General features: G+C 46.1%; 2 protein-coding genes across 2 annotated transcripts in view; both read left to right on the forward strand.

Moving 5' to 3' along the window:
- dst (dystonin) overlaps positions 1-22,588 on the forward strand; it is a gene marked incomplete at its 5' end in the record, with an annotated part of 129,628 nt that overhangs the window by 56,235 nt on the left and 50,805 nt on the right. The window contains 14 exons of the mRNA XM_084458642.1: positions 5,638-5,766; positions 6,993-7,081; positions 7,232-7,328; positions 15,224-15,376; positions 15,897-16,130; positions 16,756-17,031; positions 17,411-17,599; positions 17,732-18,082; positions 18,343-18,519; positions 19,822-19,945; positions 20,490-20,698; positions 21,023-21,340; positions 21,623-21,789; positions 22,081-22,237. Of these exons, the coding sequence (XP_084314768.1) occupies positions 5,638-5,766; positions 6,993-7,081; positions 7,232-7,328; positions 15,224-15,376; positions 15,897-16,130; positions 16,756-17,031; positions 17,411-17,599; positions 17,732-18,082; positions 18,343-18,519; positions 19,822-19,945; positions 20,490-20,698; positions 21,023-21,340; positions 21,623-21,789; positions 22,081-22,237 (2,670 nt within the window). The remainder of the gene's footprint in view (positions 1-5,637; positions 5,767-6,992; positions 7,082-7,231; positions 7,329-15,223; positions 15,377-15,896; positions 16,131-16,755; positions 17,032-17,410; positions 17,600-17,731; positions 18,083-18,342; positions 18,520-19,821; positions 19,946-20,489; positions 20,699-21,022; positions 21,341-21,622; positions 21,790-22,080; positions 22,238-22,588) is intronic.
- Positions 7,425-15,166, forward strand: LOC311325893 (uncharacterized protein; the record flags this gene model as incomplete). Its single annotated transcript, XM_084458711.1, has 7 exons — positions 7,425-7,442; positions 8,059-9,357; positions 10,396-11,243; positions 12,495-13,089; positions 13,215-13,361; positions 14,239-14,472; positions 15,143-15,166. The coding sequence occupies 7 exons, from the start codon at positions 7,425-7,427 to the stop codon at positions 15,164-15,166; spliced, it is 3,165 nt and encodes a 1,054-aa protein (XP_084314837.1).

The following is a 22,588-nucleotide window of genomic DNA, read 5'->3' on the forward strand; positions in this document are numbered from 1 at the left end:
AGACATCCATCTATGTGTTTCAAGAGCAGATCAATTCCCTCCAGAGGGATAAGTCCTCGTTAGAACAGAAGACTTTGTTCCATAAGACCGAGGCTGAAGGCATAAAAGAACAGTTGAAAATCAACCAAGGGAAGCTACTCCAGAGAAGCACCATGGAGCAGGAGACCAATCACAAGATGAGATGCATGGAGGACGAACTGAGCTCTAAACAGACAGAGGCAGATCAGCTGAAGTTCAAGGTCAGCGAGCTGGCCAGAATTAATATGTTGTTAGACAATGATATAAGGGGTCTTCGGGTTAATGTTGAGTCATTAGAGCAAGATAAAACCTCCTCTGAACAAAAGATTAAATCATTGAAAATTGAGATGGAGAGCTGGAAACAGCAGCTTCAAAAAATGAAAGAGGAATCTGTCATAAAGCAGACATCTGAACAGGACCTGCAGCTCAAATCTAGGAACCTGCACACAGAGCTCCAAAAGAGTGTAATTGTGATCACTCAGTTGCAGAACCAAGCAGATGACCTGAAGAAGACAAATATGGAGATGGAACATAACATGAAGACTGTAAAAGCCCAACTTGACAAGGTGATGATGGAGGTCAGAAGCAAAGACCAGCAGATAAACATCCTCAAGTCTCAGGTGGAGGGCACAAAATCACAGGTAGGGATAATAGAAGAGGAGTTGCTGAAGAAGACCAAGACTTCACACGAGCTTCAGATCAAACTGAGGGATTACAATGATGAGGTGAGAAAGACAGCTGAGCTGCAGCAGAAGAATACGTCCCTCAGCTTGACCATCACCAATTATGAGAAGGAAATCCGAACTCTCAAGTTGGAGCTCAACTCTGTTAGCACAGAGAGGAATCAGGCCAACCAGGAAGTCAAGGGACACAAGTCAGAGGTCAATGATCTGAACATCACCCTGAAGAAAACCATGGCAGAATTCCAGAGGGAGTCAACTGAGGGACAGAAATATCTCAATAAAGTGAAGATGTTAGAGAGTGAGCTACTTCAATGTAAGCAGAGTATTAAAGGAATAAGTGGAAGTTCAGAGAAAATGACAGCAAGTCTAAAGCAGGATATCAGCTCTCTTCAGAAAGACAAGAAATTGTCTGACCAGAAACTGGAAAACCTGAAAGCTGAATTGGCAGAACTGAGTTCTGCCCTAAAAAGGGCAACTGATGAATTGATTAGAGAGACTCAGTTGGGGAAAAATAAACAATCTAAAATCACTGAGTTGGAATCAGAGCTTCAAAAGAACAGATTGATTCTGAAAGAAATCACCTCCAGCTCAACCAACTTCAAACAGGAAATCTCGGTTCTCCAGAGGGACAAGAGTATAGCCCAAGAGAAAACCCTGTCATTCACATCTGAGGTCAACACTCTTAAAGGAAAGCTGGAACAGACCCAACTGGAGGTCAAGCAGAAGCAGAAAGAAAGTTCTGACCTTCAGCTGAAGTCCAAACAGGTGGAGAACCAACTAGAGAACTGTAAACGAATGCTGGAAGACTTGAAAAGCAAACTTGAACTCCAGAAGACGGCTTATGAGAGGCAGCTGCAGTTGGTTCAGACTGAGATGCAGCAGAAGTTCCTTGTACAGCAGTCTCAGATCAAACTGGAGATGCAACAGAAATCTCAAGAGCATTCGCACAGCATGGTATCAGCTGACATGGATAACAAACATTTGAAACAAGAAATTGAGCAGTTGAAAACATTCAATGAGAGCACAATGAAGATAAAGCAAGAAGCACAACAGCAGTTAAATGAGCTGCGTATCAAGATTGACAAAGTACAACAAGAGAAAAACACCATCAGCCATGACTTACTGAAGGCAAAATCTCAAATTGCTCAAATGGAGACTGAGAAAAAGAAACTAAACTCAAACATTACTCACTTTGAAAACCTCCACAAGGAGAGCTCTAAGGAGACCACCAGGCTCAAGCAGATGCTGACAGACAGTGAGAGGAAACTGGAGTTAAAGGAAAAGGAAGTCCGTTCTCAGGAGAAATTGCAGAGCACGGTATCAGCTGAGATGAATAACAAGTATTTGAAACAAGAAATTGAGCAATTGAAAACATTCAATGAGAGCACACTGAAGATAAAGCAAGAAGCTCAGCAGCAGTTAAATGAGCTGCGTATCAAGATGGACAAAGTACAGCAAGAGAGAACTACCATTAGCCACAACTTACTGGAGGCCAAATCTCAAATTGCTCAACTGGAGACTGTTAAAACGAAGCTGAACTCCAACATAACTCACTTTGAAAACCTCCACAAAGAGAGCTCTAAGGAGACCACCAGTCTCAAACAGATGCTGGCAGACAGGGAGAGGAAACTGGAGATGAAAGAAAAGGAAGCCCGGTCTCTGAATGAGCAGGTTTTGTCCTATGTAACGGAGGTCAAGAGTCTTCAGGAAAAGGTCCTGAAGCTGGAGGTCACTATCAGCACTGAGAGCAGGAAGACAAAGGAACTGGAGGCTGCTGCAAGTCAAACCAATCACCAGTGTGCTAAAGATAACGAGGTTGCCAAACTGAAGACAGAGCTTCTGATGACAAAGAAAATCATGTCTTCATACGAAAATGCAAAACAGAATCTAGAGGAGGAGCTTGTCAAGATGAAGGTGTCATCAGAGGTATACATCCATGATTATCTTTAAAATTATTGAAAATGTTTACCATAGCATTCTATGAGAAAGATGACAGTTTACATATATTTGTAAATACCTCTTAGCAAGTTAAAGTTTTGAATTTATTTTTGTGTAATTTCACATATCTAATAGCTTTTCTATTTCCATGCCTACAGATAGCATTAATGGAGAAAAACAGAGTTATGGAAGAGCTTAAGAAGGTCAAGCAAGACAAAAGAGAGATTGTCCCTAATCAAAGCATCTCACAGGACCAGTTTTCCCAAAACCAAAGCATCTCACAGGACCAAACTGCTCACAATTCAATAATTTCACAGGATAAGACTTTCCACAATCCAATAACTGCACAGGATCAAATTGTCCAAAATCAAAGCATCTCACAGGATCAGACAGTCCACAATCAAAGCATCTCACAGGAACAAACCATGAGAAAAGCTACCAACAGCTCTTCTCTCCAAACAACAACCATTCAGCAAAAAGATTCTCAGAATGTCGTTTCCCAGACCCAGGGTAAAACATCTGAATCTGTATCAATGACAAAGAACAACATTGTGTCTGTGGATGGACAAGAAGAAAAAAGTCAAAATATCACATCAAACACCACTAGCATGAGTTCATCTAACGTTAAAGCTGTGTCATTCACAATGTCTCATTCTGCCTACAAGTTGAAAGAGTGCCTGAATGAGATTGAGGTAGTGAAGAGTGAGTCATCTGCCCCACGGGCCTCGCCAAAGCTCCCAGGACTCAGAGGAAGCATCAGTATCAGGAAGTTGATCAAAACCAAACTCCTGGAGAGAGAAATCCTACAAAAGATAGAAACAGGCCTCATCACGGTAGAAGAGGTGCAAGAATCGCTTGCTCAGTTCATCGGCAAACCAACTTCCATTGCCGGAATTTACATTGAGTCAAGCAGGAAAAAAATATCCTTTTTGGAAGCTGCAGAGAAAGGCCTCCTAGCTCAGACATACGCTGTTGAGTTCTTGGAAGCTCAGGCTGCAACAGGCTGTATTATAGACCCTGCCACTGGAGTCTCCCTCTCAGTCGAAGATGCTCTGGAGAAAGGCATAATTGGGGCTGACCTGACAGACAAACTGTTGGATGCTGAAAAGGCAGTCAGTGGATATGTCCATGGTGGTAAAACACTATCTGTGTTCCAGGCCATGGAGGAGAGGACCCTTGAGAGACACAAAGGAAAGAAAATGCTTGAGGTCCAGCTAGCCACTGGAGGGGTGGTGAACCCAGTAATGGGCATCAGGGTGCCCCCGAACATCGCAATCGATCAGGGGATCATAAACAAAGCCACCTTACAGAGTCTCTATGATCCAGTCGGTAACCCCAAAAGCTTCCACAACCCCGACTCAGGGCAGAAGGACTACTACTGTGAACTGCTGAAGATATGCATCTACGACACTGACGGTGGAGTCTTTCTGCTGCCTTTAGGCGAAAGGCATCTGTCTGGTTTGTCCCCTGCCAATTCTCACAGAGTATCAGTCGTCAGCAGTAATGCTGGGGTGGAGATGTCAACCTTTGAAGCGTATAAGAGTGGCCACATCGACAAGAGAACCTACCTGTTTCTTTCACAGCAAGACAGCGAGTGGCAGGGGAAGTCGATCGTTGACTCCAACGGGAGCCCTCTATGCATCATCACCGACCTGAAAAGCGGTAGACAGATTTGCATTGAAACTGCTCTGAGTCAAAGGTTTCTGGAAACAACAGAATTGGTGAGCTATCGCAGTGGGCACCTCAGCATCTACGAGCTGGCAGACCTCATCTTGTCCAGGATGGTTGTTGTTGAGGACCCCAATAGTCCTCTTGCTGGGCTATGGGATGTCACCCAGAAGAGGCGTCTGTCAGTTCTCTATTCTCTTCAGCAGAACCTGATAGATAGACTGACTGCACTGAGGCTTCTTGAGGCCCAGGCCTGCACGGGGGGCATTTGCAACCCAGCATCTGGAGAGAAAGCCCCAGTCACTGAGGCTGTCAGAACCGGTCTCCTGGATGAATCTCTTGCTCGTCAGCTCCAGCAATGCGAGCAAGCTTACTACGGTATCATTCACCCCCAGACAGCTAAAACCTTGAGTGTGTCTCAGGCAGCTCAGGAGAACCTGTTCCCCAAAGACGTGGCTCTTCGCTGTCTGGAGTACCAGCTCCTGACAGGAGGACTGATCAACCCTGAGACCCATGACAGAATATCTCTAGAGGAGGCCATCCAGAGCTGCCTGATAGACAAGGCCACAGCAGCAGTACTGAAAGATGACAAATCTCACTCAAAAAGCCTCACTTGCCCAAAGACTAAGAGAAAGATCTCTTTCAAGGAGGCCCTGGAGAGAGGTGTCTATGACTGCCACACTGGTTTGAGATTACTAGAAGCCACTAAGTCTCACAGTGTTGGAGCCAAGTCCTTATTCCAATACATCTGGACCTATCGCCACATCTAAATATACAGGGTTGCCCATAGCCTGTGTTAAGTGAATGAATGTAAATATTAAACATTTATAGAAAACAATATATTCAACTTTCAATGTGTATGTTTAATAAATAGGTCTTGTACTTAGTTGAGGGAAATGGGAACACTTTGGCTTTGAGTATTTGAGAATTTATTTTTGAGCGGCCAATCTGGGTGAAATGTTTGTTTTTCAATTGTGAAAAGAGGTGAATGAATGTTTATTTTGATACTTGCTGTCTATATTACTATTATTACTAAACATTATTAAACATTTCACAACAGTAAAGAAACAATAAAATTATGTAGTGATAAAATTATGTACAATTATATTAAGTAGTAAACTCTGGTTTCATAGAAAAAACATGATTCATGTGTTATGAAAATTAATGGTTCATAGCCCTATAGCCATTTTCTAACGGGGTCCATAACATGGCTGGGATTTTGTGTGGGGTTTTCTGATGTGCAATGTCTACATGTCAAATAATCTGTAATGATGCTGTTATAGAAACTCAACCTTAACATTCTTTACGAAACTCTCTTTTCGACTTCTAGCGATCTGTTGATGAGGAGAAGAAAGAGCATGGTGATAAAGTTAGCAAGCTATTGCACTGGATGTCCAGTGTGAAACCCCACTTGAGCAAAGATGCTAAGGCCAGCACAGAGGCCTCTAGTAAGCCCCAGGTAAATACAGTGTGCATAAAACACATAGACTGCCACTTTCTATTATCCACACTGTTGAGTCATATTCATACTTTACCTATGAATATGTGTATATTTTCACATAGGTTGTGTATATTACATCTTATTAGAAAATTATTATACTTTTTCATGCCCAGCCCCAATCTTTCGCAAATATTGCACACGCTCTCACTCGTAACTGTATTTGCATGGTTTCCAATAAACAAACATGTATGTTTGATTCTCTTTTATCATTTATTTACTTTTTTTCATTCATTTATTACTCCATCAGAAACACACAATATAAATCAGGGTTGAAACCTGACAGCTGTGCCCATGATCAGAACAGTCATTGCCCCAAGGTTGGGATTATTTAGTCCCATAAATTAGATTATTTATGTAGTCCATACAGTTTCCTATGTGATCTCTGATAAAACAGTTGCACAAGCACTAACATTATATCAAAGAAAACAACTTGACTATAAACATATACTATAGTTTTTATTTTCCCACACTATAAGTTGTAAGGGATCTCCATGAGACAAACATTTTAGTTTGACAGTGTTAAAAAAAAAAAAAAGCTTTATTTAACCAGGTTAGTCCCATTGAGATCAGTGATCTCTTTTAGAAGGGAGACTTGGACAAAATAGCAGCATAAAAAACTGTTTGACATCGTCCAATTGGATGCCCATAAAATATATTTAAAGCAGCACAATGGGGTTTCTCTTCATAGGAAGAGTTTCATGATATACTGTGATATGAGAGGGGAAGGAGGAGTATGACATGGAATCTGTAATGCAGTGTTTTAATATGTAAATGCATGTTTTCATCGTATTGTACGAATGCATGTTTTATTGCATCATTTTATTGTATTATTGTATGTATATGGGACTGGAGATGGAAATTAGCAAAAGCTATAATCTAGTACAATGCATCTTCTCTCTAAGGAGACTAATGTATTTGTATTTTGTCCCTGAAATAAACTTCTAAATAAATAAATATACAGTAAAGCTACTTCAAAATGTATCAGGGGCATTTCTGTTCAAGCACAGTGCATTAAAGTCAAGTTGTAAGAATCTCATATTCATTAGAAGCCTTGCCAATTAGAAACATTTTATTATGTTCAGATTCCTCAATACAAGTTATAATGTGGCACAAGTTGTAGTACAAATAACATGTAAAACAAGTATACAGTTTGTAGTTACACACAGTTCTCTGTTCCATTCCAGACTACGATGGAAGAGATTGTGACCAAGAAAGAACAGATTGCAGAGGCTCTGAGGACCACACAGATGATGCTGACTAAGCACAGTGACAAGTGAGTTAATTGTAATTGCATAACATGCTTGGGATTGAGAGCGATTGTGACTTGTGGTCATGTCTGTATCACATTGAAAACATAGGCAGTAGTTATATATAATATGAATATGTTTATAACACAGTAATCCTGATATGTGTTGCCTTGCAGGATGACAGAGGAGGAGCAGCACACGGCCAGGGAGCAGCTGAAACTGCTGCATCAGGCCTACAGTGATCTCTCCCAGCAGACGCCCCCTGTTGACCAGGTTGGATACTGCACCTCAGTTCTGCACTGGGGTGCATAGTAGCCTATTGTACACAGTGTGGACTGGAAAATGCACTTCTGTCTACTGTGCGATTGCATGACTAACCTGTTCCTGGTAGGATTTCTAGCATGATGAGATTCTCTTGTGCCATCCATACTGATTCTAAAACAGCAACAATCATAGGGAACTTCCTCAGCAGGATTTTATCCAATGAAACGCAAGGAAACTGAGTATGCTGTAAACATGCTTCCTGACTGAACCACAATACCCTTCCTCATTCTGACCTTTCACAGTCATCTCTGAACCCAAATCTCTGGAATTCTGTTTCCCATACCTACAGGTGTCCACCCAGCCAATATAACCCTCTTTGTGTGTTGTGTGTCTAACTTGCTCTCTTGTTTGGCAAGATACTGAATTCCGTTCACAGATGCATGTCAGCTTTCAATGTGTCCAATGTTCTTCTTGCTGTTGAAACGCTGTCACAGTCTTGCATCAATTTTGCACATGAACTCTTAACATGCACACGCTTGTCTGATGGGTGAGTACAAGTTTCACCTTGCTTTTGAAAACAACTGTTGATGTAGAATGTATATCGATTTGATATTGGTTAGTTATCAACAAATACAGTGTGCAATTAAAATGAACTCACGTTAATCATATTCAATTTAACTACTTGCTGGAGAGTACAGTCACAGTGTTTAATTACCTATACTTTCTTGTTATCCCACAGGATATCCGGACCATTGAAGGTATTCTGGAGACTGGAAGTGGGAAAATCTACTCAGTGTTTGGTTCTGTCCAGAGAGGCCTGCTGGACCAGATCACCGGGCTCAGTCTCCTGGAGGCCCAGCTCATCACGTCTGGCCTCACTTTGCCAGAGAGCAGGGGGTCTGTGGATCTGGACGACGCTCTCCAACAGAACCTCATCGATGAGCCGATGTGGAGGCAACTACAGGATCTAAATGAAGCTAACAACATCCTCCAGAACACCACATTTTCCTCAGAGCCCCTGCCTGTGATAGCAGCATTCAGAGAGGGGGCCATTTCCGAACGTCTGGCCATCAAGGTCATGGAGATCCAGCTGGCCACTGGGGGTCTTAGGGTCTCCTACACTGGGGATGCACTGACCCTGGAGGGAGCCTTCCAACTTGGACTGATCCCTACCCTTCTCTATGTACAGTTCCTGGAGACACAGAGCAACCAGAATTACCTGATCATCCCCACCACAGGTGAAAAGGTGTCCTTAGGCCAGTTGGTCCAGAGGAGTGTTCTTCATGAGGAGACTGGCCTGAGGCTGCTGCCTGTGAAGGAAACCCATCATGGAACCATAGTGCTGAGCTCAGGGAGGGAAGTCAGTGTGCTGAGGGCAGCTCACGAAGGCTTGATTGATCGTGACACCATGCTGAGGCTACTCGGGGCTCAGATGTTTGCCGGCGGGATCATTGACTCTAAAACGGGCCGTAAACTGACTGTGGAGGAAGCCATGTCAGAGAGCCTCATTGACCCCGACATTGCCTCTGGCATACTGAGCCTGCAGACACAAAATGGCGGCATCATCAATCCCCAGAATGGAAAGCGTCTGACAGTCGATGAAGCTGTCCAGTGTGACTTGATGAGCTCCAGCAGTGCTCTCCTAGTGCTGGAGAGACAAGGGGGCTTCATGGGGATGTTGTGGCCTCACTCCGGGGAGATCCTCACCATCTCCACCTGTCTGCAGCAAGACGTCATCACCAACCAGCTTGCCTACAAGCTGCTCAGCAACAGACAGAAGATAGCGGCCTTCTACATCCCAGAAAACTCAGAGGTCGTCGATATCAACTCTGCTGCTCAGAACGGTTTGATTAACAAACACACAGCAGAGGTCTTGAAGACGATCAAGATTCCAGACGTGTTTCCGGATGTTGAGGAGCTCAATGCCAGGTTCTCCTCCTGGTTGATGTTCAAGGAGCTACACATTCAAGGATGTCACAGTCCCAGAGATGATCTAGAGGTGGAGGGACAGAACCTCAATGTCCCATCTACCTCAGAGGCAAAGCAACTCTTTGTCTCCTATCTCATGATGAACAGTTACATGGATCCAACATCAGGGCAACGATTGTTGATATTTGATGGCCAGTTGACTAAAATGGCTGAACTTTTAATGGAAGACACAACAGAGGAGATGGAAAGCGAAGGACAGGACTCTCTTTCATTTGACGGTTCAGACAGTGATGATGCTCATATGAAGGAGGATATTTCAGAAGTATCAAGCAATTCAGAACAATCTTTTAAAAGTAGTAAAGAGGAGCTGGTTCTCTTGCAAATCCATGAAGAAACAGATCAAATGTTGAAAGACGAAGGAACTCACAGGTCACAGGATGTTGTTCAGGGGGAGAATGCTATCCAGTCTGAAACTAAACCCTGTACTGTAAACGGGGCAAGTGTGCCAGGACAAGATGAACTGGAGATGAGGAACACCACACAACCAGATACTGATGGATTGTCTGAGAGGATCTCTCAAAAGTACACAAACAGCACAAGCCCAGTTCCTGTGAAAGACTTGGGAAATGTTACCGTTGACCAACCAAAGCAGACTGCTAAGGCTGATTCAGCCTATCAAACTATTCCAAAAAGCTCACCCCCCCCTGCATCCTGCTTGGTGAGTGGAACAGACACAAGCTTGCCCACTGGAACACATGAATCCACACTGTCAAGTCCCTTGACTCTATTGGCACCCTTTTGCCAGGCACAACCTGAGGCAAAGCCAGATTCATCATCATTCAGTGAAGTACCAGACGCTGTAGACAAGGTCACAGACTCTCCATACTCTTTGGAAGTATGGGAGGGTGAACATGAGAGAGGCTATTCCATCCAGGAGGAGGAGAGCATCCTTGTTGTGACCTCAGGAAACAGTTCAGTTGATCAGCCAAAGCAGATGTCCAATGCTGGTTTAGCCGACCAAACAATTCCAGGAAGCTCAGTCCCTCCTAGATCCTGCTGGATGAATGGGACAGATACACCCTTACCATCGGAAATGCATGAATCCACACTATCAAGTCCCACAACTCTATTGGCACCTTCTGGGCAGACACAAACAGAGGCCAAGCCAGATTCATCGTCGTTGGCCAGTGAAGTACCAGATGCCGTTGACAGGGTCACAGACTCTACGTGCTTCGAGGAGGAGTGGGAGGATGAGGATGAGAGAGGCTATGCCATCCATCTCCTGAAGGCGCAGGTAGAGGAGGGGGGCATCCTGGATGTGACCTCAGGGAAGCGTTACGACCTGGAGGCTGCCCTGGAGAAGGGCCTAGTGGACGAGGAGACCGTGTTGGAGGTTCTGGCCCTGCAGCTTCACAGGAGAGGGGCGGTAGGGGATCAGAAAGGCACCATGTCCACTGTACAGGAGGCTGTGTCAGTTGGATCCATATCCACACAGGTGGCCCTGCGGATCATGGAGCAGCAGAGCCTGCTTGCTGGGGTATATGACTCCAACGTTGGCTACACCATCACTGTGACTGAGGCTCTGGAATCAGGTCTGGTTAGCGATGATCTGGCTAAGACAATCCTTCACTCAGAGCCTACACATAAAGCCATCATCGAACCAGAGAGAAAGTGCACTCACTCTGTCTCTGACGCCCTACGGCTGGGATTTATTGATGACATGGAGGCTGAGAATATGCTGAGGCCACACACTGAGAAAAAAGTGGCAGTGATGGTCCTGGACCTTTCTGATGAGCTAAATTTGTTAGGGCTGCAGACTGAGAATGAATATGTAGCGGAAGACCCGGAGGCCATAAGAACCCAAGAACAGTGCTACTCTGTCAGCTCTTCACTTCTTCCGTACAGGTCTGCCCAGAGACAGATGATCTCACCCATCCTGTCCAATCAGTTAACAGAGGACTATGCCATCCATCACACTGACACGTCTTTACCAAGGCAAGATTGTGACTCACCAGTGCATCTCAGCAGAGATTACCTGTCAGATATGGTCCACGGATCCAGAAATGCCACCCAAAATAACACTTTATCAAACATGTCACAACATCCACTCGGTGTCATCGATGGCAGACTACGTCAGGGTGAGTCTGAGGAAGACAGGCAGACAGACGGCTTCCCTGGTCGGATTGGTGAGAGAGAGGCTGTCGGCTTCGGTCTAGAAAGCCCGATCGGGGCAGGCTACAGACAGGTGGAGGTGGTAGGGAATCAGACCGTGAGTCCGGTCCAGAGTGACTCAGGTGTTTCCTGTTCGTCGCAAAGCGACGTTTTGTCTGAGGAGAGGAGGTCAGAGAACGTGCTGACTGCTGTCCAGACTCCTCCGTTAAGGGAGACAACAGAGAGAGTAGACACCTCCTCACCCAAGGATCTGTCTGGCTGTATCACTAGCTCAATGCCTGAGTCTGCTCCTGGGAAAATAGAAGCAATTGAAAACTATCCTGAATATTCATTGTCAGATACCGTGTTGCCTCAGCAGGTAGTTGTTAGGTCTAACGCTGGCGGGGATGTCGAGCCTAGATCTGTTCAAAATTGGCACAGTCAGAATGAACCTGTCCATCTAAGTAACACTCAGTTGAATGGCTCCTCTGATTCACCCATTGTGTCTGATGCAATGAACACAGAAGTAAGTAATCATGACAGCCACCATACAACTGATTTAGAGAAGTCCAAGCCTGCTCTCACCAATGATCAATCTTGCAGACTCACCCCAGATCCAACTCTGACATGTAGAAATCAGTCCGATGCAGATGCTAAAGCTAGAAATGAGCTTGGATCAAGCAGGGAGTCTGACACTAAAAACACTCCAGAGAGACAGCCCACTAAGGTCTGCCTACAGGGTCCTGACCAGATCAGCGGAGACACTGTGTCCAAGACAGCATTGATAGTACAGACAGATAACAACAAACAGAAACCAAGTGCACATGAGAAGGTCCCATCCTCAAGCTCTCCCTCAGCATCAAACAGCACCTCAGGACATCCACTTAATGGGTCAGAGCCTGGTCTGGGATCAGATCTAGCACATGGAAGAGCACGTCTGGAATCGGACACAGCACGCCATGGAGAGAGTCCTGCGTCAGAGCCTGGTCTGGGATCAGATCTAACACGTGACGGAGGACGTCAGGAATCGGATACAGCCTGCCATGGAGGGAATCCTGTCGAGAGTCCCCGGCTAGTGGCTGCCGACCCCTCCAGCATATCTGACGATGCCTCTGCCCCTGCTTCAGTTCCCTACAACACCATCAGGCCTGGTCTGGACCAGCTGGCGAAGATGAGGGTGGAAGGGGGGGACATCGGGGTCCCGCTGAAGGAAGAGAACCAGGATGTCGTCAGCGTTAACCAGACCATCCCTGAGCCCCCAGGGGGAGGGGCTCCAGACCGTGGACTCGTGGAGAGCAGCAGCTCGGATGTCCCCCCGGATGTGCTGAGACAGGAAACCCCCCGCTCCGCTGAGAGGAAAGACACGTCTGGCCCGGAGAGGAGCGCCGACGTGGTCCAGATGCAGTCACAGCTGCTGCAGGTGATCCAGAATGTCTCCTCCAGCCAGGACCCGGGGGTGCTGAGGGACGTCATGGAGACCCTGACCTGTATGATGGGAGGCGGTCGCCAGCAAGACAGGACGTGGTGCCCCCTAGAGAGCATCCAGGAGGAAAGCTCAGAGGACGAGACCGAGGGGGCAGTGTCGGCAGACAGGCCCGATCTCCGTCACTCTGCTGAGGTGGACCGACAGGCGAGTGCTGAGGTAGCCTCAAGCATGGGGAAAGCTGGAGAGATGAAAGCAGAAGTTATGGTAAGAACCTTTCCCACGCTCTAATGAGGGATCTCTTTGTTGGACCATTATGTGAATTAGATGATATACGTAGATGATGAGATGATATTCCTAATCTGTGCATCTTGTCCATCTGTTTTCATCAGAAGTACTCCACTCAGGATTATCTGGAGTGTGTGGGCAGACTTCAGGATCACATGGATTTCTTAGAGGACATCAGGAGTGACCTTCTGACCCAGGGCCCCCTGGGAAGCAACATGGAGGCGTTAGTGGGTCAGCTGGGGGAATCTCAGGTTGGCTATCTGATTGGTTGGCTCTACACAACAGACATTAATACCATGAATACTGTTAATCACTTTAGATCACTCCCTCTATCTCTGTATCTTTGCATGCTTACTCTTTGAGTTCTTTCTCCTTTGCTTGGACATTGCTCACACTGTCACTGTCAATTTCTGTACAGCCACTTTTTACATTTCATGTTTCTCTCTTCTGACTAAACTCACTCCATCTCTAGTCACTGGGAGCCAGTCTGTCCACTCTGACTGGTGTTCTAACCAGAGACCTGGAGATAGCCAGGCAGCTGTTACAGTGCGCTGGTGAATGTGTTCCCACGCAAATCCACCAAGACTTGGCCTCGGCATACATAGACTTGCAGCCAGCTTTCACAGATGTTCAAAAAATCTCTGCAGAAAGGACTTTTGTTCTTACAAAGGCTATTGACCTAGAAAAGGTCAGTGTTGACGTCGGTGTTGTGATTGTGGTCTTGGATATAATAACACAGAGATGCAGTATCTGTACAGTGAGTCTTTATGTTGTGAAATGTCATCTTTTTTTCAGGCCCATCTGGAGTCCACTTACCAGGGACTATACAGTACCCTTGATAGGCTGTCATGCTGTATCCATGACAACCCTGAGATTGTCTCAAACCAGGACTTGATGGACACATATGACCTGGATGCAGTGAAACACACAATCCAGCAGAACAGGGTATTGTGTTCATATCATGAATTATGATATAATTTAATGAACATATTATGCATTCAAAACAGTCAGCTAAAGAACCACTGTGAATACTGCAGTTACATACAGTACATGAAATGTGTTTTCAAGCCAATGACACATGATTGATTATGCTGATGTCGGTTTGACGTCCATCCTGTGTGATCCTAGAACGCGGAGAGAAGGCTGTCGGACACGCAACAGCAGCTGGAGGAAGCGGCATTCGACATCCAGTTCTTCATCTCTGAGCATGCTCAGTTCCTCAGCCCGGCCCAGAGCCGGCACCTGCTCCAGTCTCTCAGTGCCACCCAGAGGGCTCTGAGGGAACAGCAGGAGCTGGTGGCCAACCAAAAACACACCCTGGAACAGCTCCTGGAGGCCAGGGAGAAGGAGAGCCTGCAGAAGGTCTGGACCAGAGATATGGTCCAACAAGCCATAGGGCATGTCAGATATGTAGTCTTGATTAAACCATGGATGTGTTTGAGTTGGTGCGGTGAGCACAGGAATGAAGTTCAGGAATGGGTGTTCACTATGCATGTCCATGAACTGTATTTCAAAGAGAATATACTAGAATAGATTCAATAATCACACATTTAGCACAGATGGCACATTTACTTACATTAAGAGGCTTGATTTAGGGTTAGTGTTGAAGATGAAAGTGCTCATCTTAATTGACCGTATTGCATGTTTTCAAGCTTGACCGCAGGCCAATACTAACTCTTCTCCTGCTTGTGTTCACATTTTACAGGCTTCAAGACACCCTTGAACACTTAACAGTGGACAATGCCTCTTCAGCATGGGGAGGCTTGGCTCCACAGACCTCAGCACTAACTCACTATAACACACGTCATATCTATCTGTCTCTCTGTCCTCACTCCTGTCCCAACGCAGGCGGTTGGCTAGCATGTTTACAGCATACTCAGACCTGGCCCGAGCAAGTTGAATGTTTATGTTGAAGACGTTTGTTTTGAGTGATTCAAGTGACAGCAGGCCAAGCTTTGGCCTGGGATTATAGATCTGAGAACTGCACCGAAAGACGAAATTCTGTATGGTCCCATCTCGTTCTCTCCATCAGAGAACCACGGGGTACAATGCGTAACCTAAAGGCTTTGTGTCCGGAGCTATCGGGTCTAACTGGGTGCTGTGGTCTCTCTAGTGTGTGGCGGAGAAACAGAAGGAGTTGGAGGAGAAGATGCAGGAGGTGTGTGATGGCCTGACTCAGGCAGAGAACCGTCTGATTGGTCAACAGCAGCAGACCAGGGATGCTGAGAGTGCAGAGGACCTTCAGCAGTGTCAGCAGGAGCAGCAGGTAGAGGACAGAACAGCACTGGCTCGTCTTACACTGACATCACCACATGTTGTGCGTGATGAATCATTCCTGGTAACGCTGCACAATATGTGGTGATATATATATATATATATTACTGTCTTTATATATACAGTATAACGTTGATAAATTATTGTATGCATGCAAATGCATTTTATATTAAAAATACTTTTACATTTTGTAAAACACATTGCTTTTTATTGAAGGACAGTTAACCAGGGCTGGAATGATCTCTGCAGGGTCAAAGATCTCGCAAATTGATGTAGAGAAATGTATCAGCTTAACATTGAACGGCAGAGATTTAAGTGATTTGGATACATTCTTATTTACTGTACATGTTTTTTTCCCTGTAGCCTAAATATACTGTATGTTCGATGTTCCAGGGATAGGTCTTGGAAATTAGAGCATCACATTGGTGGTGCAACAGATGGGTCATTTGTTTTCATGCAGTGTGCACCTGGACAAATAAACCAATGAATGAAATCCTCTGTTACGTTTCCAGGCTCTGCAGAAGGATGTCCAGATGAACGCCAGTGCCCTGAGCGAGATCGTCTCCGGCACTAAGAAGTTCCTGGACGAGAACCGCAGCAAGCTGACCCCAGAGCAGGTCTCTGCCATCGAGAGGAAGCTGGAGGACGCCAAGTGCAAGGCCAAGTTCATCAGCCAGCGGGCAGAGGATTCAAAGAAAGACCTGGATAAGTTGGTGACCACTGCCATCAAACAGGAGAGTGAGAAGGTTAGAGAACATGGTGGATTTCTACACATTCAGCACTGTAGGATCTACAAGTGCGTCTCAGAAAATTAGAATATTGTGAAAAAGTAACTAATATTTTCCGTAATTTAATTCAAAGAGTGACATTTTACACAAAGTGAAATATTTTCTGAAATGTACCTGTATTTGTCTTGTGGCCTCTGAGGTTGAAATAGGGTTAGACAGGGCCGTCAGAGAATTGATTAATGATTTAAAAAATATGAAAAAGAAATTGCTGTTTTGCACTGCTCTTGCAACCATTCAAGCAAAGAAGACACCTTAGCTGTGTTCGGAATCGCTCCCTATTCACTATATAGTGCACTATATAGGGCGTCAGCCATTTTGTTTGTAGTGTCCGAATTCTCCACGGAATTTTCGTTCCCTATATAGTCCACTATTTATTACCCACAATTCACCTTGATTTGCAGAGAACAGTGCATGCACCCTACATTTTCTCCGTTCCCTAGGTAGTTCACTACATGGTGAACCCTATATAGGGAATAGGGAAATAGGGAACGAGGGAGCGATTCCAAACACAGCTCTTTTCTCTTTGAATCGCTTGAATTCATTCGTCATTTAAGCACATGAACCTCCCTCTGCTGTCGTGTAGGTGGCCGCTGTGGAGCAGCTGGAGGAGAGTAAGAACAAGATTGAGGGTCTTCTGGGCTGGATCTCCAACATCGGCTCGGAGAAGCAGAGCGGGGAGGACCAGACGGACCACATGGCCAAACAGAACGGCAACGCACCGTTTGACACCTCCGCCAAAGGCATCCTGGGAGCCGACGACGACCCCAACGGAAACCTATCGACCACTGATAACGGCCCCGAGAGGCCGGCCGAAGGGAAGACCTCCGCAGGTCTGGACAAGCAGTACGACAGGGTCAAGGTAAGGTCACCTATGCGGTTAGATTGGCGGGTATGCTCGCATCATCTAAGCAACTGCTGTAAATTAGTAATAGTGAAAAAGTCATCAGTTCAGATCACAACACATTGGAAACACAACACTATGACCCGTCTTGATTCTTTACAATGTTGTTGACTAAGATGCCTGTCTAAGTCTCTCTCCCTGCATCCCACCCAAATAATAATCAGTTGTTAATGTTAAATAATTTCTCTCATCATTTGAGCTTGTGGCTGGTGACCACGATGCCATTCTCCCTCTATCTTGCACCTAAATATTAGCAGTCGTTACTGTTAGATAATTTAGAGCTTGTGTTTGAAGAGTAAGAGACCTCTCTCCTCCCTCTCTGCTCTCTCCTGTCCAGGCCCGTCATGATGAGATCCTGTCCCAGCAGCAGGCTCTGACCCAGGCCACCCAATCAGCCCAGGCTCTGCTGGACCGCCAGGCCGAGGTGCTGTCCCCCGGCGAGAAGGACAAGCTGCAGAAGGACATCCAGGAGCTTAGGGGGCGCTATGAGGCCTCGCTCACCCAGGCCGAGCAGCAGATGAAGCAGGTACAAGATACAGTATATCAGTTGACATTCAAGATCAATCAACCAACCAACACATCAATCAACAAATCAACTTTAATTCACCAGTTGACCAACTAATCAATGAATCAATCTATCAATGACTCCGCCTCTCAGGTGCAGTGTGTGCAGGAGGAGCTGGAGAAGTTCCAGGGGGACTGTGAGGAGTTTGAGACGTGGCTACGGCAGGCGCAGAGGGACATGGAGGAGCTGGGGACTCCGGCCGGCTGCCTGGACGTCCTGAGGGAGAAGCTCCACCGGCAGAAGAGCTTCTCTGAGGACGTCATCTCCCACAAGGGGGACCTGCGGTTCATCACCATCTCGGGACAGAAGGTTCTGGACGTGGCCCGGGCCTGTGGACGGACGGACCCGGGGGAGGACGCCCAGCTGGACACCTCGGGAACCTGCGCTGCCGTGAAGGACAAGCTGGACGCGGCGTCCAGTCGCTACAAAGCCCTTCACTCCCAGGTAGAGCTATGTCCCTGTGTCCCTGTGTCCCTGTGTCCCAGTTGTCTATGCGTTTCCTTGTGAATAGAGCAGTTGTAGACTACATTTAAGTATTTTAGCAGAATGCCCAACATTTATTTAATTTTCATACTGGGATACTGGGCTGTTCAGGGTGCAATACCCACAACTGGCCACAGGGTGGCTGCATATCTCTTCGAACAAGGTGACGGCAGCCTGGTGAGTGTGCAGTATCTCCCAACGTTTCAACTCTTGTGTTTCAGTGCAACCAGTTGGGGAACAACCTGAAAGATGTGGTGGACAAGTACCAGAGGTACGAGGACTCGTCCGCAGGGCTTCTCAAGTGGCTCAACGCCTCCGAGGACGAGGCCAGGAGGCAGCAGGCCGAGGCCATCGCTGCAGACCCCCAGACTCTACAGAAGCAGCTGGAAGACACCAAGGCAGGAAACAACACACACACACACACACACACCTACAGGCACACATATACAGGCACATATACACAGAGACACACGCACACACACACACATAAAAACAACCTTTATCAATACAAAGCACGCAGCACATCACACATCACCATGTGAAAGTCTGGGCATGCATACTGGCCAAGTTGTTTACAGAACAGCTCTGGTTGTGAGGTTACTCATGCCTCTGAGCTCTGAATGGGGGGCTCAGGTCATCACACTGCTTATCCATATACAGTGTTTCCACTCACTTTAAAACAACACAACGCTATTTATAGGGTCCGAGTTTAAACTCAGAGTGGTCCAAGACATGAATAGCTAAGGTCTCTGGTTGGTGTATTACTTACGTAGGACAGAGAGAGAGAGATGGAGAAAGAGAGAGAGAGATTGAGATTGATATTGACGGAGGTGCAGAGAACGGACATTGTCCTTAAATAGATTATACTGTGTCCCTGTCACAGAGACAAATTCACTACAGCTGGTCTGGACTGCATGAGATGGAGAGAAAGCAAGAGAGACTGAGAGAGACAGAGAGGGAAATAGAGAGAGAGGGGAGAGAGAGATTATGGATGTGGACAGAGAGAAACACCAAGAGAATGAGAGAGAGAGAGAGAGAGAGAGAAAGGGAGAGGATGGTGGATGGAGAGAGAGGGAGAGAAAGAGATAAAGATAAAGAGAGCAATACATCATGGAGTAGCAATGAGTCAGAAAGCAGAGATATAGACACGTTAGTGGCGCCTGCAACGGAATAATTCAACACTGTTTCCGGATTTAGCTTACTAATCACCTCCGAAAAATGCTGACTTTCCCCCCTGAGGGCCAAACACTGGGTGTGTAGAGTGTGACAACATGGAGAGGGATTCAGGTTCTCACCACAGATATTAATAGAACAAACCACCTTCTATAGAGCTGTATTTCTACATGACCGGCCTGCAGGTTGACATTCATCATCACAACACTTGTGTAACTATTTGTCATAAGTACAGTCCAAAGGTGTGTGAAAAGGTTTGTTTTAAAGGTAAGTAATACCATTGTGTTGGGATATATTTCTTACCCACCAAATAGTTATGTTAAAACCTCATATGCATGGTGAATTGATGGAACACATAACCATTATGTACAGTACCCAAACTCACAAACCTTGAAATTGAAGCAGACTGAATTCCCCCTCGTTCCTTGGCTCGTAGCTGCATCCGCTCATAGCGCAGTAGTCACACACTTTAATACGATTGCGTTGCAGAGTCTCTGACCCTCCCCTCCTGTCTCCGCCCGCTGCAGGCTCTACAAGGTCAGACCACAGGGCGCCAGAACGCCATGGAGACGCTACGCAGAACTGCTGATTCGCTTGTCACCTCCGAGGGGGACCTCTTATCCAATCAGGATGAGATCCAGGAGACAGTAGGTGAGGAGACGGTGCAGCCTCTCTCCCGGTGCTGATGTGTGGATATTTCACCAGCCAAATAAACGCCCCCACCACACTTCACCATCACTGACAGTGAGATAGTGCTCCAGGAATGTGGGGTGAAACTGAGATGTTGACATATTTGTGTTGTTTCCCTTATCTCTAACGGTAATGTTCTTGGCTCAATCTCAAATATAAACTTTGTACGTGCTGGAGCTATAAAGGCTATAATCTTTTCCATGTTTATGACCCTAACTCAGAGATGAACTAACAGACAGTCAAATCTGTTGGGGATATCCATAGACACATACTCATAACTACACACTGTCAGCCTAAGAAAGATCCTTATATGTATATGACTGGCCATACATGCAGCCCCGGTCTAGACTGTTGAAGAATGTCCATACTTATATTATCTTAGCTGCGCTGCACACAGATCATTAGCTGTAGCATGTAGAAAGTCCTTATTTGGCTTCTCTAACCTGTGCAGAACAGAACTACTACGCTGTCTGACAAACTTCACCTTGTGTCATTGCCCCGGTAGATGACATCACGGAGAGGTATGACAACCTGTCCAAGTCTGTGACTGACCGCAACGAGAAGCTGCAGATGACCCTGACACGCTCACTCAGCGTGCAGGACGGCCTGGACGAGATGATGGGATGGATGGAGGGCGTGGAGAAGAGTGTGAGGGAGAACGGACAGGTGCCTCTGGACTCCACAGCCATCGGGGATGCACTCAGCAAAGAGGCGGTATGTATTCCCCCCAAAAAAGACCTCTGTATCATTCGATGTTTGATCATTTGTCTACCCTGATGACTGTCAAATCTTGCGTCCGTCACTGTTTGTAATGTCTTATTCCAGGCTCCAGGAAGATTAGCCATAGCTAAGGCGCTAGCTGAGATTCAAATAAAGATTGAAGTAGTCTTCCGAGTCCACATTAGTCATGAATAGGCATATTGAATGTTTTGATAAAATTTAGTGGGAACAACAAGGCCTCTAAGAACATGTGTCATGTGTTCTTGTATTTCTAAGAACATCTCTTTCTTAGTATTTCTTGTGCTGTATTTCATCTAGGCCCTGGAGCAGGACATATCTAGTCGTCAGAGCAGCATCTCCGCCATGAAGGCCAAGGTTAAGAAGTTTGCAGAGACGGCAGACCGCTCAGCGGCCGCCCTCCTGCAGAACAAGATGGCCGCCCTGACTCAGCGCTTCTCCGACGCCGGCCAGCAGCACAAGCAGAAGGTGGAGAAGCTGGAGCGGCTGAAGGACAAGGTGGAAGAGTTTGAGAAGACATCGGAGAAGGTGCAGAACTTTGTTCTGAAGCGCTCGCAGCAGCTGTCTGAAACGGACGGGCCGGGGAAGAATGTCAATGAACTCTCCCAGCTCATGCAGGTAAAGCTACAGGTCATCACATACTATTTGACAGGATCCCAATTGACATACAGTACTAAGACTAAATAATGTCCATGGAGATTCTCCACTGAAAAGCGCTTTCAGGTCTAGGCTATAGGCTGTCATTCATTATAGCCAGCCAGTCCTTCTATGTTCAACATAAGGAATTTACAGTGTTTCCACTGAGGTCCTTCCCATATAATGGTCTTATTGTAAGTTGTTTTGGATAAAAGCATCTGCTAAATGACTGTAATGAAATGTAACGTCTTCCTGTGATCGTAGGACACCAATGCTGAGTTGTCAGAGCATGCCAAGGAGGTGGAGAATCTACAGAGGCTGGGTAAGGAGCTGTCCAGCCTGGGCCCCGAGGGCAGCAGGGCCCAGATCCAGGCCAAGATGGACACCCTCTCCAACATCTTCAACTCCTTCAAGGACACCGTGAGAGAAAAGTAAGATGCCACAACTCATTTTATTTGTGAATCTCTTTCCGGTAAAACTCAAAGACATTTTACGTCAAATAATACATAATCCAGGGGAGTAAACATGTCAACCTCATGTTTAGACATTCACATTTTATGCCCCCCATTTGGAATAATCTAGAGACATGTACCGCTGTACCGAAAAAAGCTGTACTTTCCCTCCAGGAAAAGTCAGACACTTTGCTTCAAAGAGTGTTTACATCTACATAAATACATACGTACTGTACATAGATACATTATGTTGTTCTCTTTGCACCCCAGAGAGGAGGAGGTGTCGTCCTGCCAGGACCAGTTGGGAGACTTCAGGTCTGCGGCCTCAGCCCTCCAGAGCTGGCTGGAGGAGGCGGCAGGGAAGGTTCCGGTTCTCCAGGCGGCCAGCGGTCAGCAGGCCTTGGGGAAGGACCTGCAGAAAGTCAACGTGAGTCACCAGGCTGTGTGTGTCTGTGCACTATAGATGTTCAGAGACGCAATTACCGCAGTGAATTGATTTTTTACAATTTTATTAGATTTTTTATTCACACACACACTCATAATGAAATCATACATAGTGTATACTGTACATAGGTATTCTCATGTGTGAACCAGGTCTCCCGAGGAAGCTATTGAAAGCGTATAGAGGGAGCCTGTAAAAGATCAATTCAAACAGAGCAATACAAAAGTGGGTGGATCTACGTGAAGTACGGTCCACCAGTCGTTACGGTCCATCAAACCTGTGTGAAAACAAAACACGCTCATCGATCGATGTCTCAGTAACTCATGCTCTACACCC

This window comes from Borostomias antarcticus (assembly GCF_949987555.1).
Source record: "Borostomias antarcticus genome assembly, chromosome: 25".
Classification (NCBI taxonomy): Eukaryota; Metazoa; Chordata; class Actinopteri; order Stomiiformes; family Stomiidae; genus Borostomias; species Borostomias antarcticus.